General features: G+C 26.5%; 3 protein-coding genes across 3 annotated transcripts; all 3 read left to right on the top strand.

The window, feature by feature from the left end:
• Positions 1 to 814: 814 nt before the first annotated feature.
• Positions 815 to 2,428, top strand: LOC128195934 (polygalacturonase-like). Its single transcript, XM_052875011.1, has 4 exons — positions 815 to 963; positions 1,104 to 1,412; positions 1,515 to 2,033; positions 2,148 to 2,428. Exons 1-4 carry the CDS (start codon positions 844 to 846, stop codon positions 2,382 to 2,384), a joined length of 1,185 nt encoding a protein of 394 aa, XP_052730971.1. The 5' UTR covers positions 815 to 843; the 3' UTR covers positions 2,385 to 2,428.
• Positions 2,429 to 7,403: 4,975 nt separating this feature from the next.
• Positions 7,404 to 8,988, top strand: LOC108324747 (polygalacturonase). Its single transcript, XM_017557677.2, has 4 exons — positions 7,404 to 7,523; positions 7,664 to 7,972; positions 8,075 to 8,593; positions 8,708 to 8,988. Exons 1-4 carry the CDS (start codon positions 7,404 to 7,406, stop codon positions 8,942 to 8,944), a joined length of 1,185 nt encoding a protein of 394 aa, XP_017413166.2. The 3' UTR covers positions 8,945 to 8,988.
• Positions 8,989 to 14,649: 5,661 nt separating this feature from the next.
• On the top strand, positions 14,650 to 15,516 carry LOC108324748 (polygalacturonase; the record flags this gene model as incomplete). Its single annotated transcript, XM_017557678.2, has 2 exons — positions 14,650 to 15,165; positions 15,280 to 15,516. Coding segments are annotated over 2 exons (753 nt in total), but the record flags the coding sequence as incomplete, so codon positions are not given.
• Between the last annotated feature and the right edge of the window lie 5,102 nt (positions 15,517 to 20,618).

The raw sequence follows: 20,618 nt of genomic DNA, 5'->3' as shown, positions 1-20,618 counted from the left end.
AGATGCCATTATTATTTTTTAACTAATGCGTCAAATTCAGCAGGAATATTCCTATCTATCTTGTTCTGAAACATCAATAATTGCCTGATTGGTGTACGAGATTGTTTGTTACATGCTTATTTTCAACTCTACCAACCCAAAACGTTTTCATTTTTTCCTAGAGTTATTTCTTTTTACAAGATGACGACGGAAACATGTCAATGGATGACTAGTTTTGAGTATATATATATATATATATATATATATATATATATATATATATATATATATATATATATATATATATATATATATATATATATATATATATATATATATATATATATATATATATATAAATGGGGTTTGCTAATGCGTGTACGCCTGTTTTCGAGTTAGTACATTTAACAATGTGTACCGGGTTTTAGTAGACAAAAATATCCTTATATATCATGAATTCTAAGTTTTAAGGTTAAGGATATTTTAATATTTATGAAGGAACAAAAAGTTAAAAATCAAATTTTGTTCGCATGAATTAAATATATCTTGCCTCAAGAAACGAAAACAAATTCCTTAAATTGGATTATATCTTCTGACATTGATAGTTTGTAGGGAGAAGATAAAAATAGGTTGTTTATGGATGATCTAAAAGTTACGATTTTATAAATGAATCCTATAAATATATTAAAAATCTAAAAAAAGAAATGACACATTTAGATAAAGTAACGTATGTGTTATAATTGCTAATAGTATTAATGGTTATGAATTCATTTTGCTATCTTATAAATCAATTTCAAACATTCTTCTAAAAGTAATTCACTAAACACAACTAAAAGGTAGTTGAATCGAAAATAACTACACAATATGAAATATTGTACGATCGTATTACTTTTGTCCTTTTTCGCAACTAGTTTTCATTTAACTCAATCAGCAACTCTTCAAATATCACAATTTGGGGGAAAACCAAATGGAGATATAGCTAAGGTATGAAGGTTTGATATTGTAACAAAAAGGAACTAAGATTGTTTGATGAAAACAAAAAGCATGTTTCATCATTAATTATAGGATATTTTTGATTAATTTTACAATTTTTTCATTAATTTGGTTTTCCGTATTCTTAAAAGGCTTTAACAAGTGCTTGGGCTCAAGCATGTGCATCCACATCTGCTTCAAAAATTGTGATTCCAGCGGGCACATATCAAATGACACATGTATTTTTAAAAGGTCCTTGTAAGGCTCCTATTGAACTTAGCGTTGATGCAACAATCAAAGCACCCGTAAAGCCAGAGGACGTTGGCGGTGACGAAATGCTAAGGATTGACTATGCTGATGCCTTAACCATATCTGGTAAGGGAGTCTTTGATGGTCAAGGTTCCTATGCTTGGAAACAAAATGATTGTTCCAAAAAATTTAGTTGCAAACTCCTTGGCATGGTAAATAATATTTTTTTTTTAAATTCAAATAAAATATAACATGCGTATTTATCATAATTATATTTAATTCATTTCTTTAATCTTTTTATCAAATGTCAATAGAATTTTGCATTCAACTTCGTCACCAATTCAATAGTTCGTGGCATTACTAGCAAGGATAGCAAACACTTTCATGTTAACGTTTTGGGATGCAAAAACTTCACATTTGATGGATTTAAAGTAACTGCTCCAGAAAATAGTGCCAACACCGATGGCATCCATATTGGAAGATCAACAGGTGTGAATGTTCTTAATACAGACATTGGCACCGGAGATGATTGTGTTTCACTAGGTGATGGTAGTAAACAAGTTCTTGTCCAAAATGTGAAATGTGGACCTGGGCATGGTATTAGTATTGGAAGCCTTGGAAAATACAAGGAAGAAGAGCCCGTTGATGGTATTACAATTAAAAGTTGCAGTATAAAAGGAACTCAAAATGGAGTGAGGATTAAGACTTGGCCTAGTCAGCCAGGAACAATAACAGTTACTAACATGAGATTTGAGGATATTACCATGGATAATGTTTCGAACCCTGTCATCATAGACCAAGAGTATTGTCCATGGAACCAATGTACCAAACAGGTATTTAGTCTCTTATATATTCACGTGTATTCAAGTTGCAAAATATTTCATATAATACAATAATGTGGCCTAAAAGACTAACTTATATGATTTCCTATTGTTGTGTTGATCCAGTATCCATCAAAAATAAAAATAAGCAAAGTTATCATCAAGAATATTAAGGGAACTTCAGCAACTAAAGAAGGAATTATTCTTGCTTGTAGCAGTGGTGTACCATGTGAGGGTGTAGAGATATCTAATGTTGATCTAAAGTTCAATGGAGCTCCCGCAATAGCTGTATGTAGTAATGTGAAACCAAAAATAACAGGAAAAGTCCCTCCCTGCACAGCTCCGAGTAATAAAAAACAGTAATACAATTTTGTTTAATTAGTGTATTACATTTTTATTGTTAAAAAAGAAAATAGTATATGGTTGTAAATTTAATTGTAATTCAGTTTTAAATAAATACTTGAAATAAATTCAAGTAAAATGATAATTATGTATATAATAATTTTTTAATAATAAAGAGTTCAATTATCCCACCATTATCTAACAAAAGTTTTATTAGTGTTTGATGGTATTAGAAAGTTTATGGAATGATGTAAACTAGACGTTTAAGTCCAAAAAGAAGTATTTATTTCTTCTAATGGTGTACATTGTTTTTGATTAATTCATTTTATTAAAATAAGAACTAATGATACTCTTATTAATGTATGAAAGCTTTTTTGAAGGACCTCTTTACTCCATAGCTTAATTCCTATGATTAGCATATTTTAAATTCAAATATTCTTTTATAATAATAAAATAATGATAATATCCTAATGTTTTACTTTGAAAAAATAAATTTTCAAAATTGACCTTAAAAAATTTCAAAAATTCTTAATTTAAAATATTTTCATTAAAAATGTCACTTTTATAAAATTTCTTATTACCATTGGATTGAACTAATGTGTAAAAAGGCCAAGATAAGAATTGTATATTAAATCTATTCAATTTTCCTATAAAAATAATTTAAATATATTCTAGATTTATTCCTTTCATTTAATTTGTAAGAAACTTTTAATTTATATATATATATATATATATATATATGTAATATTTATATTTAATTTTGTGAATTTTTTTGTTTCACACTTTTTTTTCTCTTCTCTTTCAATTTTCAGGTTTGTATATTTATGTTTATATAATATTTATATTTAGTTTTCTGATTTTTTTTTCACACTTTTTTTTTCTCTTCTCTTTAAATTGTCAGTTAAATATCTATAAAATCCACTTAGATGTTTAAGACATTTGCTGTTTTAATATTTTCATTAAATCAAATATCATTCAATTATTTCAACTCCTTTTTTGTATTTTAATTTATTATTTATTTGTTCACCTGAGAATATATGACTCTCCCAATTTGTGATCAATTGAGTTGGTAATATAAGAAAAACTTACCTTCTTTATTTTTGTTGATCCTTAATTTTTTATTTTAATTTTTTTTATTTCACTTAAACAATTTTATTATTTTTCAACATTTAAACTAGTTTATATATAAAAAAGATTTTATAATACTCAGTCGTACTATAATTATTTTTATTTTGTCCAATATTATTCAATGATTTTTCAAAACACATTAGGTTGTTCATCATTTTTAATTATTGTTTTCTAATGTGTACAATATTATTTTAATAACTTTACATAATTACTTTTATTTTTAATTCATTCTAAAATGTAATTTTACCATCACAACACTAAAAAGTTTTTTTATTTGTCATAATGTAATAATTTACTATCAATTATTATGAAGTTAATGATTTATTTTTATATTCGAATTATTATTAGTTTATATTTTTTTTATGTATCATTTTATTTAAATTGTGTATTATAATATTGATTAATATGTAAAAAATAGATTTTATTATAACTTAAAAAAAACATTTGAAATGTTTTTAAATTTAACTGTTTCTTTGGTTTTTATAGTTTTTTAAAAATATTTTGTAATTTTATCTAGTTTGTTTCGTTGACATTTCCAAAGGTTGTTTTAGTTGTTATAAAGGTTTATTCATGTGTAATGATGTAAAATTTTATACAATTCTTAGAATTTTTCCTATATATTATTTGGTTATTTTATTTTAAATTTATATAATTATTACTTCGTTCAAATTAATTGACATTCAATATATTGTTTAAATAGAATATTTGATAACATCGTGTTTTTTTTTCTTAATTTTTTTTATAAAAGTTACCTAATTGATTTAAAATAATAAGAAAACAGAATGAACACAAGTATCCTAGTTATCTTTGGGATGAATATGAGACAAAACGTTTATAAAGTTGTAGGAATGAAAGTTGTGAGAATTTTTACTTTGAGGTTGGGGATAATATTATAAAATTCGTGGCGGTCCTGGTATGTTTTCATCCTTAGTTTTATTTTTAAGAATTTTAGTAAATCAATATTAAACAATACAATTAAGATAGAAGAATTTTACATCTATACCCAGTTTTTTGTATTTTTTTTACTTTAGAAGTTGTTAAAAAAAAGTTATTTTTTTATTCTAAATGTAACATCTCATTTAATATTGTAAGACTACTAAATGAAAAATTTATAAATCATAATCATCAAGTAAGTGAAACAAACAAACAATTCTTATATTAAAGTCATCTACAAAACATGCATATAGAAAATTATATGTACATACAAAAGTAGGCTAGAATTTTTAAAAGACAAAGGATTTACATAGCAAAACAAATCCTAATTATGTTGTTGTTTCTTCCTTATCCTGTACCGGATCAATCGGAACATCTTGCTCACACCATTAAGGTGATTATTGTAAATAGAAGGAACAAAACAAACAAACAAATAAAAAAGAAAAGGGTAAGATAATGTACCAAAAAGAGGCAATCATACAACATTTATATAGATATTAACACAAATAAACATTTATATCAATAAATCTTAACACATGAAATCATACATATGTATTGATATTGGACTCTAGCGAGTTCTTTACTTGAAATGGTGAAACAACTTACCCATTAAAGCTACCACATAAGGTTAGTTTATCAACCACTTGTGGCCAATGAAAAGCCCATAGACTAGGAACTCTTGCTACTCCTTATGACATACCTTCTTCTCTACTAAAGATTGGATAATTATCAGAATCTCAAGATAACTCTTAATATAGAATCCCTACATTAATACATTACGTTAATGAATGCTACCATAGAATCTCTCCACGAGATCCATGAAATTACACCAAACACATATATCATGCCAACAACAAGATTATCATTACCCAATCATACTTGAATAATCACCATATACATACTCACAATCATATTAGAGTCCGTGAAGCATCACCAATTTCATAATATATATATATATATATATAATACAAATAAAACCAGCTAGATAAACAAAAACATAGAAATCACAAAGAACTACATTTGCCCTCAAATTGATGCTTATGCAAAAGCCCTTGTAAAAGGGTGCACTCAATATCAAACTCTAGAGCTCAACGCTATAGCTCTCGCAATTCTTATCGCCCAACAAGACTAACCCTCTCTTCCAACGAATTATGAAGAAAAGGGATTCAAACCTGTAGAAAAAAGTGAAGCTCAAATGTACAAATCCACCGCTCAATGCCGAAACATTCACATTATGGTTTCTTAGTTGCACAAACTTGGCGTTAAGTGGCCTGGAACTAAAACTCTAATCCTAACTGTCAAGCTTAGGCTCAATGCCACATTAGTACCACTCAACACCACATTAGTGCCCCTTAACCCAATATAAAAAAAAATAGAAACTTCAACTATGTTAATTAAGAAAACAGGACCTGTTCAAATAACTAAATTAGTATTCTTAACTCAAAGTATGATTCAAAAACAACTTTAGGTGTCAGAATGAATACAACTAAATTGCTCAAATGGCCAGATTCTCAATTCCTCAACTCATCATAAATACAACCAAAACAAGTACACATCCAACAACAACAACTACACATACTAAAACATGAATTTCACATGTAATCAAACATGCATCATAGTGTATCAAAACATCATTAACATCAAAAAGTGGTAGTTAGTTTTCCTTACCTAACAAATGACCAAACTGCTCTAGAAGGTCTAAAACAGATCCAAACACAAATAAAGCTCTATCTGCTCCAACGAATAACCGAAACACAATTAGGATACATTATTAGGATCACTGATCAACAGAGTCTTATAGAAAACTTAAACATCACATGCAAAACATAAAGGACTAACACGCAAGGAAAACAAAACTAAGGAAAGGAAAGAGCATAAAACCAACATACTCTATCTGAGAAATTGATTTGTCCAAAACGAAAAGCTTGAGTGTCAGTTCTTCGACAAAATGAATCAGAGGACGAAAATTCCTAAAAGCGTCATAGAATCCTAGAAATGTGGCTATTAGAGATAGTGTATTTTAAAAATATGAAACTTGTTCATATTGAAATTTTTTATATTAAAACATCTTAACATTAAAATAATCGAGTTTCCTGTTTCTAAACACTACTACTTTTAAAATACCATTTTCTAAGTTTTTATATTTTAACTCCAGATTTTTATATCCCTAACTCCCTTACAAACTTTCTTTTTAAATGCAATTACCTTTTAAAAGTAAAATAATTATTTACAAGAAATATTGATAACGTAATAAATAAAATCCACCAACAATAAAATTAGAAAAAAAGTATTATATTTACTTTTACCATTATAAGAAGTTTATTACCATAAAATGTCCACAACGTTGCTTACAAATATAATATATCACATAATATATATATATATATATATATATATATATATATATATATATAATTATATATATATAATTATACAGATATTTTATTTTCTTAATATTTATATATTTTAAAAAAAAGGGTTAAATTATTTTAATATAATTTAAAATAATTATAATAAAGAATAATTAAAATAATAAACATATTTTTTTCATATTAATACTTCAAATATTGTTAAATTATAAAATTTTAAAAGTAATATTCTTGATGGAAAAAAAAAGTTAGAAATCAAATTTTTTTATTTAGAACATGGTTTAAAAACATCTTGCCTCAAGAAACGAAAACAAATTCCTTAAATTGGATTATATCTTCTGACATTGATAGTTTGTAGGGAGAAGATAAAAATAGGTTGTTTATGGATGATCTAAAAGTTACGATTTTATAAATGAATCCTATAAATATATTAAAGTTCTAAAAAAAGAAATGACGCATTTAGATAAAGTCACGTATGTGTTATAATTGCTAATAGTATTAATGGTTATGAATTCATTTTACTATCTTATAAATCAATTTCAAACATTCTTCTAAAAGTAATTCACTAAACACAATTAAAAGGTAGTTGAATCAAAATTAACTACACAATATGAAATATTGTACTATCGTATTACTCTTGTCCTTTTTCGCAACTAGTTTTCATTTAACTCAATCAGCAACTCTTCAAATATCACAATTTGGGGGAAAACCAAATGGAGATATAGCTAAGGTATGAAGGTTTGATATTGTAACAAAAAGGAACTAAGATTGTTTGATGAAAACAAAAAGCATGTTTCATCATTAATTATAGGATATTTTTGATTAATTTTACAATTTTTTCATTAATTTGGTTTTCCGTATTCTTAAAAGGCTTTAACAAGTGCTTGGGCTCAAGCATGTGCATCCACATCTGCTTCAAAAATTGTGATTCCAGCGGGCACATATCAAATGACACATGTATTTTTAAAAGGTCCTTGTAAGGCTCCTATTGAACTTAGCGTTGATGCAACAATCAAAGCACCCGTAAAGCCAGAGGACGTTGGCGGTGACGAAATGCTAAGGATTGACTATGCTGATGCCTTAACCATATCTGGTAAGGGAGTCTTTGATGGTCAAGGTTCCTATGCTTGGAAACAAAATGATTGTTCCAAAAAATTTAGTTGCAAACTCCTTGGCATGGTAAATAATATTTTTTTTTTAAATTCAAATAAAATATAACATGCGTATTTATCATAATTATATTTAATTCATTTCTTTAATCTTTTTATCAAATGTCAATAGAATTTTGCATTCAACTTCGTCACCAATTCAATAGTTCGTGGCATTACTAGCAAGGATAGCAAACACTTTCATGTTAACGTTTTGGGATGCAAAAACTTCACATTTGATGGATTTAAAGTAACTGCTCCAGAAAATAGTGCCAACACCGATGGCATCCATATTGGAAGATCAACAGGTGTGAATGTTCTTAATACAGACATTGGCACCGGAGATGATTGTGTTTCACTAGGTGATGGTAGTAAACAAGTTCTTGTCCAAAATGTGAAATGTGGACCTGGGCATGGTATTAGTATTGGAAGCCTTGGAAAATACAAGGAAGAAGAGCCCGTTGATGGTATTACAATTAAAAGTTGCAGTATAAAAGGAACTCAAAATGGAGTGAGGATTAAGACTTGGCCTAGTCAGCCAGGAACAATAACAGTTACTAACATGAGATTTGAGGATATTACCATGGATAATGTTTCGAACCCTGTCATCATAGACCAAGAGTATTGTCCATGGAACCAATGTACCAAACAGGTATTTAGTCTCTTATATATTCACGTGTATTCAAGTTGCAAAATATTTCATATAATACAATAATGTGGCCTAAAAGACTAACTTATATGATTTCCTATTGTTGTGTTGATCCAGTATCCATCAAAAATAAAAATAAGCAAAGTTATCATCAAGAATATTAAGGGAACTTCAGCAACTAAAGAAGGAATTATTCTTGCTTGTAGCAGTGGTGTACCATGTGAGGGTGTAGAGATATCTAATGTTGATCTAAAGTTCAATGGAGCTCCCGCAATAGCTGTATGTAGTAATGTGAAACCAAAAATAACAGGAAAAGTCCCTCCCTGCACAGCTCCGAGTAATAAAAAACAGTAATACAATTTTGTTTAATTAGTGTATTACATTTTTATTGTTAAAAAAGAAAATAGTATATGGTTGTAAATTTAATTGTAATTCAGTTTTAAATAAATACTTGAAATAAATTCAAGTAAAATGATAATTATGTATATAATAATTTTTTAATAATAAAGAGTTCAATTATCCCACCATTATCTAACAAAAGTTTTATTAGTGTTTGATGGTATTAGAAAGTTTATGGAATGATGTAAACTAGACGTTTAAGTCCAAAAAGAAGTATTTATTTCTTCTAATGGTGTACATTGTTTTTGATTAATTCATTTTATTAAAATAAGAACTAATGATACTCTTATTAATGTATGAAAGCTTTTTTGAAGGACCTCTTTACTCCATAGCTTAATTCCTATGATTAGCATATTTTAAATTCAAATATTCTTTTATAATAATAAAATAATGATAATATCCTAATGTTTTACTTTGAAAAAATAAATTTTCAAAATTGACCTTAAAAAATTTCAAAAATTCTTAATTTAAAATATTTTCATTAAAAATGTCACTTTTATAAAATTTCTTATTACCATTGGATTGAACTAATGTGTAAAAAGGCCAAGATAAGAATTGTATATTAAATCTATTCAATTTTCCTATAAAAATAATTTAAATATATTCTAGATTTATTCCTTTCATTTAATTTGTAAGAAACTTTTAATTTATATATATATATATATATATATATATATTAATTTATTATTTTTTTGTTCCCTTGAGATTGTATATGACTTTTTCAATTTGTGATTAACCGCATAAACTTTTCATTTACTTAATAATATAAAAAAATTATCTTTTTTACTTTTGATTATTTTTAATTTTTTATTTAAAAAAACATTTTATTTTATTTAAACAATTTTAATTATCTTTTAATATTTAAACTACTTTCATATCTAAAAAGTTTGTATAATGCTCAGATGTTCTGTGTATCTTATCATTCCCTTAACTATATATATCATTCAATGATTTTTCAAAACACAGTAGAATTGTTCATCATTTTTAATTATTTTTTTCTAATGTGTACATTATTATTTTAGTGGTTTTAAGTCAATACTTTTATTTCCTATTTCATTCTAAAGAAATGTAATTTTACCATCAAAATACTATAAAGTTATTTTATTTGTCAAAATATAATAATTTAATATCATTATCATAAAGTTTAAAAGATGAATGATTTATGTCTAAATTTGAATTATTATTAGCTTACTATATTTTTCTGTGTACGATTTTATTTAAATTGTGTATTATAATATTGAGTAATATGTAAAAAACAGATTTTATTATAACTTTAAAAAAAATATTTGAAATATTTTTAAACTTAACTACTTCTTTTGTTTTTATAGTTTTTTAAAAGTATTTTGTAATTTTATCTAATTTGTTTCATTGACATTTTCAAAGGTTGTTTTAGTTATAAAGTTTTATTCGTGTGTAATAGTGTAAAACTTTATATGTTGTTTAAATATAATATTTGATAACAACATGCTTTTTTTTCTTAATTTTTTTATGTTATTTAATTGATATTAAAATAGTAAGAAAACAAAATAAGCACAATTATTTAGTTATCCTCGGGATGAGTATGAGACAAAAACGTTTATAACTATATATACCAGTTATATGAATCAAAATTTGTGAGAATTTTTACTTCGAGGTTGGCATGATATAATAAAACTCGTGTCAGTCCTCATATGTTTTCATCCTTAGTTTTATATTTAAGAAATTTAGTAGATCAATAATAAAGTATACAATTAGGATAGAAGATTTTTACATCTAAATCTAATTTTTTGTTTTTTTTTGTTTTACTTTAAAAGTTGTCACACCAAAAAATATATTTTTTCATTCTATATGTAACATCTCATTTAACCGTTTACATCTCATTTAACCGTAGAAGACTACTAAATGAAAGTTATATAAATCAAAATCAACAAAATAAATGAGACAAACAAACAAGTCTTATATTAAAGTCGTCCACAAAATGTGCATGGAGTATAGAAAGTTATATCTACATACAAAAGTATACTAGAATTTTTAAAAGATAAAGAATTTACACAGCAAAACAAATCCTAACTATGTTGTTGCTTCTTTCTCACCCTACAAGATCAACTGGAACATCTTGATCTACTCACACTGATAAGGTGATTATTACAAATAAAAAGAACAAAACAACAAACAAACAGAAAAGAAAAAGGTAAGATAATGTATCAAAAAGTGACAATAATATAACATTTATATAGATATTAACATAAATAAACATTCATATCACGAAATCCTAACACATGAAATCATACATGCTAGACTTAGACCATTTGAATACATGTATTGATATCAGACTCTGTCGAGTTCTGCACTTGAAATGGTGAAACAACTTGTCCATCGAAACTACCATACAAGGTTAGTATGTCAACCACTTATGACTTATGAAAAGTCTATAGCGTAGGACCTCCTACTACTTCTCACGACATATCTAACATTTCTCTACTTGAGATTCGAGGGTTGTTAGAGTAGTAGGATAATCCATAATAAGGAATCTATACATTAATACATTATGTTGCTAAACGCCACCCTCAAATATTTTCACGAGATCCATAGAATTACTCCAAACACATATACCATGTCAACAACAAACTCATCATAATTACCAAATCATACTTGAATAAACACCATACATACTCATACTCATACTAGAATCCATGAAGCATCATTAATTTCATTAATATATATATATATATATATATATATATATATATATATATATATATATATATATATAATCCAAAACCAGCCAGGTTAACAGAACCATAAAATACGCAAAGAACTACATTTGTCTTCAGACTAATGCTCAACGCAAAAGCTCTCGTAAAACTGTGCGTTCAACGCTAATCTCTAGTACTTAATGCTAGAGTTCTCACAACTTTTTTCGTCCAGTGAGACTAACCCCCGCCCAACAAATTATGAAGAAAAAAAGATCCAGACCTATAGAAAAAAGTAACAATCAACCGTATAAAGCCATCATTGAATGTTAAAACATTCACATTTCTGGTTGCTCGGTTGCACAAATTTGGCACTAAGTGGCATAGAGCTTAAATGTTCCCTATTCCTAACGGTCAAGCTTGCGCTCAGTGCACATTAGTGCCCCCTCACTGCCACATTATTGCCCATCAACCCATATCAAAATAAAGAAACTTCAACTTTGTTAATTGAGAACCTAGGACCCGTTCAAATTGTTGGGATAAATTTAAAATTAGGGTAGTTTAATAATTTCATTTGGGTCTTTATTTTTAATTTAGAAAGCAGTAGAGGTAGTTTGTATTTCGTGAGTTAGTTACAGGTTATTATATTGTTTCAGTTTTTATTTTGCTTAGAGTTATTTGGGTTTTTTATTATTGTAAACGGCCAAGCCCTGAGTCATAGCTATTTAAAAGCCATCATGAATCAATGAAATTGTCCCGCAGTTTTCAGAGAAATATTTTTAGCATGTGTGCAGCGGGATTTTTTATCATAAATGACGTAATGTATGGTTCAAAACAGGTTTCGGTGTTATAATGAATATAACCAATTTTCTCAAATAACTAAGATTCTTAATTCCTCAACGCAACACAAATACAATCAAAACAAGGACACATTTAGCAACACTAACATCAAAAAGTGATAATTAGCTTTCTTTACCTAACAAATGACTAAACCGCTCTAGAAGACCTAACCGCTCTAAAATATCTAAAATAGATCCAAACTCAGAGAAAACTCTATCTACTCCAATAAATAACAAAAACACAATTAAGATACACGATTAGCACTACTGATCATCAGAGCGTCTTATAAAGGACTCAAACCTCACATGAAAAACATAGAGGACTAGTATGCAAGGAAAAAAAAATTGAGCAAAGGAAAGAGAAGAAAACAAACCTATCTTATCTAAGAAATTGATTGGTCGAAATTGAAAAACTCACGATCAAGTTCAATCCTACCGTGTCAGTTCTTCAATAAGGTGAATCAGATGATGAAAACTCCTAAAGACGTCATAGAATTCTAAAAAAGTGACTATTAAAGAGATATTATAAAACTTTTTCGTATTATAAACTTTTATATTAAAACATTTTAAAATTCAAATAATCTAGTCTCCCTATTTATAAACAACTACTATTTTTAAAAATACAATTTTCTAAGTCTACATTATTCCATGTTTCTATATCCCTAATTAGCTCATGTTCTCACTATCTTATCTTCCATACTTTCTTTTTAAACGTGATTACCTTTTTAAAGTAAAATAATTACTTACAATAATAATTGATAACAGAATAAATGAAACCACCAACAATAAAATTAGAAAAAATATTTTACTTTTATAATTATCACAAATTTATTATCATAAAATTTACACAATCTTACTTAAATATATAATATATCACATTATATATATATATATATATATATATATATATATATATATATATATATGATTATAATTATATTTTATTTTCTTAATATTTACATATTTATCTCAAAAGGACAAAATATTTTAATATAATTTAAAATAATTATAATTAAGAATAATTAAATTAATAAATATATTTTTATCATATTAATACTTAAAATATTGTTAAATTATAAAAACTATAAAAGCTATATTCTTGAAGGAAAAAAAAGTTAGAAATAAAAAAATTTGTTATGTAGAACATGGATTAAAAACATCTTGCCTCAAGAAACGAAAACAAATTCCTTAAATTGGATTATATCTTCTGACATTGACAGTTTATAGGGAGAAGATAAAAATAGGTTGTTTATGGATGATCTAAAAGTTACTATTTATAAATGAATCCTATAAATATATTAAAAATCTAAAAAAAGAAATGACACATTTAGATAAAGTAACGTATGTGTTATAATTGCTAATAGTATTAATGGTTATGAATTCATTTTGCTATATTATAAATCAATTTCACACATTCTTCTAAAAGTAATTCACTAAACACAATTAAAAGTTAGTTGAATCGAAAATAAATACACAATATGAAATATTGTACTATCGTATTATTTTTGTCCTTTTTCGCAACTAGTTTTCATTTAACTCAATCAGCAACTCTTCAAATATCACAATTTGGGGGAAAACCAAATGGAGATATAGCTAAGGTACGAAGGTTTGATATTGTAACAAAAAGGAACTAAGATTGTTTGATGAAAACAAAAGCATTTTTCATCATTAATTATAGGATATCTTTAATTAATTTTACAATTTTTTCATTGATTTGATTTTCCGTATTCTTCAAAGGCTTTAACAAGTGCTTGGGCTCAAGCATGTGCATCCACATCTGCTTCAAATATTGTAATTCCAGCAGGCACATATCAAATGACACATGTACTTTTAAAAGGTCCTTGTAAGGCTCCTATTGAACTTAGCATTGATGCAACAATCAAATCACCCGTAAAGCCAGAGGACGTTGGTGGTAACGAAATTCTAAGGATTGATTATGCTAACGCAATAACCATATCTGGTAAGGGAGTCTTTGATGGTCAAGGTTCCTATGCTTGGAAACAAAATGATTGTTCCAAAAAATTTAGTTGCAAACTCCTTGGCATGGTAAATAATTTTTTTTTTAAATTCAAATAAAATATAACATGCGTATTTATCATAATTATATTTAATTCATTTCTTTAATCTTTTCATCAAATGTCAATAGAATTTTGCATTCAACTACGTCAACAATTCAATAGTTCGTGGCATCACTAGCAAGGATAGCAAACAATTTCATGTTAATGTTTTGGGATGCAAAAATTTCACATTTGATGGATTTAAAGTAACTGCTCCAGAAAATAGTGCCAACACCGATGGCATCCATATTGGAAGATCAACAGGTGTGAATGTTCTTAATACAGACATTGGCACCGGAGATGATTGTGTTTCACTAGGTGATGGTAGTAAACAGGTTCTTGTCCAAAATGTGAAATGTGGACCTGGGCATGGTATTAGTATTGGAAGCCTTGGAAAATACAAGGAAGAAGAGCCCGTTGATGGTATTACAATTAAAAGTTGTAGTATAAAAGGAACTCAAAATGGAGTGAGGATTAAGACTTGGCCTAGTCAGCCAGGAACAATAACAGTTACTAACATGAGATTTGAGGATATTACCATGGATAATGTTTCGAACCCTGTCATCATAGACCAAGAGTATTGTCCATGGAACCAATGTACCAAACAGGTATTTAGTCTCTTATATATTCATGTGTATTCAAGTTGCAAAATATTTCATATAATACAATAATGTGGCCTAAAAGACTAACTTATATGATTTCTTATTGTTGTGTTGATCCAGTATCCATCAAAAATAAAGATAAGCAATGTTATCATTAAGAATATTAAGGGAACTTCAGCAACTAAAGAAGGAATTATTCTTGCTTGTAGCAGTGGTGTACCATGTGAGGGTGTAGAGATGTCTAATGTTGATCTAAAGTTCAATGGAGCTCCGGCAATAGCTGTATGCAGTAATGTGAAACCAAAAATAACAGGAAAGGTTCCTCCCTGCACAGCTCCGAGTAATAAAAAACAGTAATACAAATTTGTTTAATTATTGTATTACATTTTTCTTGTAAAAAAAATAGTATATAGTTGTAGATTTAATTGTAATTCAATTTTAAATAAAATACTTGAAATAAATTCAAGTAAAATGACAATTATGTATATAATAATTCCGTAATAATAAAGGGTTCAATTATCTCACCATAATATATCTAACAAAAGTTCTATTAGTGTTTGATGGTATCATAAAGTTTTTGGAATGATGTAAACTAGACTTGTAAGTGAAAAAAGAAGTACTTATTTCTTCTAATGGTTTACATTGTTTTTGATTAATTTATTTCGTTAAAATAAGAACTAATGATACTCTTATTAATGATTGTATGAATGTTTATTTGAAGGACCTCTTTACTTCATAGCTTAATTCCTATGATTAACATCTTTTAAATTCAAATCTTCTTTTATAATAATAAAATATGGTAATATGCTAATATTTTACTTTGGAGAATAAATTTTTAAAATTGATCTTAAAATTTTTCAAAAAATCTTAATTTAAAATATTTTTATTAAAAATGTCACTTTTATAAAATTTCTTATTACCTTTATATTGAACTTATGTGCAAAAAGGCCAAGATAACAATTGTATATAAATATATTCAATTTTCTTATAAACATAATTTAAACGTAATCTTGATTTATTCTTTTCATTTACCATGGTTTTTGTAATATATGAAGTCTGTGAACTTGTTGAACTTGACTCTAACTGACAGAATATTTGATGTCTCAACACTATATTCTCCGCAACGAATTTCTCTTTCTCGTTTATATGAATGTTCATTGTGTTGCATTGCATTCATCGCCATGATTTCTATTTGTATTAGTTAATTATTATTTTTATTTTGAATATTAAAAGAAATGAAGAAACGCAATAGAATATTTTAAATCAAACATAGTTTAAAATATGTTTTTTAAAATAATAAAATATGAACACGTGGAAAATAGTATTGTTTTCCCAGTATAAAATTTACTATACTTTATCATTAATAATTCCCCAATCACACACCAAAAGTAAAAATAAGTTTAAAATTAAACACAATTAACATAAATATTTATAAAAAAATATAATTCACGTATAATTTGTAACATAACAACACATTAACGATTACAATCTTTCTTTCGATTCTCCTTGAATCTCTGGACTTAAGTGTAGGTTCAACAAGTTGTTCATAATCATTCTTGACAATATGAAGAATGTTTTATAAATATGTTTTTGTGAACATTCAATTTGTTTTAATTCTTACCATCATGGCAAATTTTCATGAATGTACCCATTGAGACCCATCATAAAGATTGCTATAAAACTCAAACTACACATTAACCCTAATATTGTTCCAATACCAATTTGTTACGGATGCAAAAGAAACTAGAAAAAAAAAAAAAAATATATATATATATATATATATATATATATATATATATATATATATATATATATATATATATATATATATATAGATTTTACAACAAACAACTCAATAATGTATTAAAGAATCTCACACTTTTTATCAAACATTATCAACACTAAAAAAAACAAACTCTTTCAACTTTCTCATTGCCATTCTTTTATCTATATTTAATTGATTATAATTTTGAACATACAGTCTTGGAAATTAAACTAACATTAGTCTTTGAGTCAAATAGTATAGTATATGTAAGTTTATTTTGAAAATTGAATAAATATACATTTAATTACATCTATAAATAACACTACAAGAAAATTAAATAACAATAAATTTTAGTGGTAAAAAATAATTGGTTTCTAACATTACCTATCAAAGTTTTAATTATCAAAAAAGTTGTGTCTAAATTGATGTCTAAACACAAATACAGATATTGGGAATGAGGATGAAAAAAAATTCTCATTAAATATGAGTTCGGGAATGAGGATAAACATTTACTTCAAAATAAAGGTGAGATAATGAAACGTTGTCATCTCTATTTTAACATTATACACTATTTTTTCTATATTTGATAATGTTTTTTTAAATTAATCATGCATAAAAAATAAATTCTTTATTTATTACAAATTATGATAAATATAAAGGAATTAAGTTCCGATGCACTATAACCAAGAATATTTACCTCTAATTAATTCAACAAATGATAATAACTTCTGAAATTATTTCTCTCACTCTACGACATAATTGAGAACATGAGAGATATATAGTGAGAGATTTTGTAAAATTTATTTGTTTGATTATGAAGCATATATTTTATTTTATTTTATTAATGAATGATGAAACTGGACAATATTTTTGGGAATTGGACTAATAAAGAATAACTTTAGGGAAAAAAAAAATAGACCGGTTTATTGTTCTTTTATCATTTGGTGTTATAGAAAACTCAAAATTATATTTTTCTTTTGAAAAGAAAAAGTAAAATGGCTAACTTATTATATTAAAAGAAAATTATAGCATTTCTGAGTTATCAATTTATACTTAAAAAAAATGTCAAACAAACAACCATATCACACCAACCAGGTCATTCCTTTAAAATAATTCGATCTTAAAAATGTTTTTTATTTTTTTAAAATGAGTTTAACGACTCTTGTCAACAACTATGATCCATGTCCAATATTAGGAGATATTAACCCCTTTTTTTTGTGATGGTTGTTCTTCAAATGGAGTTCAAGACGTCATACCTAAATTAATCTGTAAAGATAAATATATTTTCCTTAAAAACAACTTTTTATTTTAAAAAGAGTTTCAGGTCAACCAATGTAAGACCCATAAAAAAAATATTTACCTTAATAGTAATAAATTTCTTTGTGAATGGAAAATATAATAAGTTTATAAAATGTGGAAAGATTAATAAGAAATTTTGGTAGCTTAATTTGTAAGACTCATGAAAAATATTTATAATAGTAAATTTTAGCATTTTATTAGTAATAATAATTTTAATGGATAGAAAAATGTAAATTTTGGATATAAAATTATAGTAATTTTAGAAGGAGAGGTTCAAATTTTTGGTAACTTATTTAGTAAATTTTTTAAATTGAATAGTAAAAAGTGAATAGTAAATAGTAAAAAGTGAATAGTAAAAATAAATTTTCAGCATGAGGATTATGGGTAGATTTCGTAATGGTATAATATGAGTTAAGGAATATGAGCATGGTATGAGTTTAGTGGAGAGATTCTGTAATGTCATGGTATGTGCGTATATGTTGATGTTGAGGGTCATGAAGTTGGAGGTTATCCTGATACTCTAATAATCATTCAGTCTCAAGTAGAGAATGATGAATTATGTGGTGAGAGGGGCAGGAGGTCCTGGTCTATGTGCCGGTTTAGGACATAGTGAGGGGACTAACCTTGTGAATGGTATGGAGGGCGGAATGTCCTGGTCTATGTGCCGGTTTAGGACATAGTGAGGGGACTAACCTTATGAATGGTATGGAGGGCAGAATGTCCTGGTCTATGTGCCGGTTTTGGACATAGTGAGGGGACTAAGAATGACATCACAAGTGAAAAACCTTCCGTTGTATCGCTCATCAACATATCGTTGGGATAAGTGCCTATTGAATATCGTGGGGATAAGTGCCTATTGAGTATTGTGGAATGAGTGTTTATTTGGGTATTGTGGGATGAGTGTCTATTGGGTATTGTGGGATGAGTGTCTATTAGGTATTGTGATGTTTATTAGGTATTATGGGACGAGTGTCTAATAGGAATTGTGGTATGATGGTATGAGGGTGTCTGACATAATTTATATGATGTTTGTAACGAAGTAATTATGCATGATTTGTTGCATGTTAGCTCACCCTACTTGTTTGTGTTTGTGTATGTGCGATGATCGTATAATTCGTTATACGGGAGTAGATGAAGGAATGTCGTTTGATCCAGTGACGATGTTTGACGTTGCCGCTTAGTCGTTTTAGGAGTTCTATTTGTCATTAGTACGTTAAAATACTCTGCTACGTTTAAGTTTAAAATTCTGTAGCTAATTTGAGGATGACTGTAATCCTTAATACTCTTAACTGCTTTCACATATTATGCATGATGACGTCCTTTCTATATATGCATGACGTATATTTTTGGGACGTTACAACCAAACTAGTAGAACTTGTGTCGAAAATAGATAATTAATAAGACGTTAAAGCTTGAAATTAACTCTTTTTTATTTTAAAATTAGAATAGTAACAACATCCTACCATAAATACTACAAGTAAATAAAACATGAAAACAAAGAAAAAGGAAAATAATTTAAACTAAGTTATGCTTTATGTACATTACATTATAATCATATAATCTTTCTGTAAAGCTAATTAATTTATAAGTTAGCTTTTTAACTGTTAAGCTATTTTATAGTTAATAAGTTTTTATTTTATAAGGTTTGAATTTATAAGTTAACTTTTTGAATAGAAATATTTGGTAAACTATTTAATAGATTAATTAATAAATATAAAATAACAGAGAAAAATATGATTATTTTTTTTTGTTAAATAAATAAATTGCTTTTGTTATAAAAATAAGCTTTACATTTTTTTAAACAAATATATATTATTATGGAATTATAATTTTAAAAAAAATTTAATTATTTTTTATTTATTTTTTATTTGGTCACGTCAAGTTGACGTAATGGATATTAACTTTTATTTTTATTTTTAGAAACTTAAATATTATTATTTCTCAATTGAAACTATTACTACATTGCATTTTTTTTTTAAATTTTCAGTAATTCTTACCTAGGATGATGTAATGAAACATTAGTTCTTTTCGTTTATAATGTTAAATTATATTAATTTGAACTAGAATAAAAAATAAAAATGACCTAATAAATACTAAACTGTGAATAAGTAATTGTCTCTATATAAAAAAAAAAACTAACGATAACAGAAAAATATATTAAAATATAATAGTAGTTGTAAGAAAATTAAATAAAAGTAAAAAAAAAATACAGATTAGAAGGCAACTAAATAAACTTACAATTTATAACTTATAAATTTTTAAAATACTCTACTATGAAATATTTACCAAGCATTTATATTGATTAGTCTACTATATAAACTAGTCTCTAGAAGTTAACTTATTTGTTTTACCAAAATTTATATACATATACCTCTTAATGGTCAGTAGTCTTTTA

This window comes from Vigna angularis, chromosome 3 (genome assembly GCF_016808095.1).
Source record: "Vigna angularis cultivar LongXiaoDou No.4 chromosome 3, ASM1680809v1, whole genome shotgun sequence".
NCBI lineage: Eukaryota > Viridiplantae > Streptophyta > Magnoliopsida > Fabales > Fabaceae > Vigna > Vigna angularis.
The sequence above is the reverse complement of the archived record's forward strand: the minus strand, read 5'-3'. Positions and strand labels throughout refer to the sequence as shown.

Bases quoted from the DNA above. Each gene is read 5' to 3' on its own strand.
- LOC128195934 (XM_052875011.1), top strand. From the start codon at position 844: ATGAAATATTGTACGATCGTATTACTTTTGTCCTTTTTCGCAACTAGT. The intron at 964-1,103 runs GTATGAAGGTTT...TATTCTTAAAAG, and splicing joins CAAATGGAGATATAGCTAAG to GCTTTAACAAGTGCTTGGGC. The intron at 2,034-2,147 runs GTATTTAGTCTC...GTGTTGATCCAG, and splicing joins GGAACCAATGTACCAAACAG to TATCCATCAAAAATAAAAAT.
- LOC108324747 (XM_017557677.2), top strand. From the start codon at position 7,404: ATGAAATATTGTACTATCGTATTACTCTTGTCCTTTTTCGCAACTAGT. The intron at 7,524-7,663 runs GTATGAAGGTTT...TATTCTTAAAAG, and splicing joins CAAATGGAGATATAGCTAAG to GCTTTAACAAGTGCTTGGGC. The intron at 7,973-8,074 runs GTAAATAATATT...AAATGTCAATAG, and splicing joins GTTGCAAACTCCTTGGCATG to AATTTTGCATTCAACTTCGT.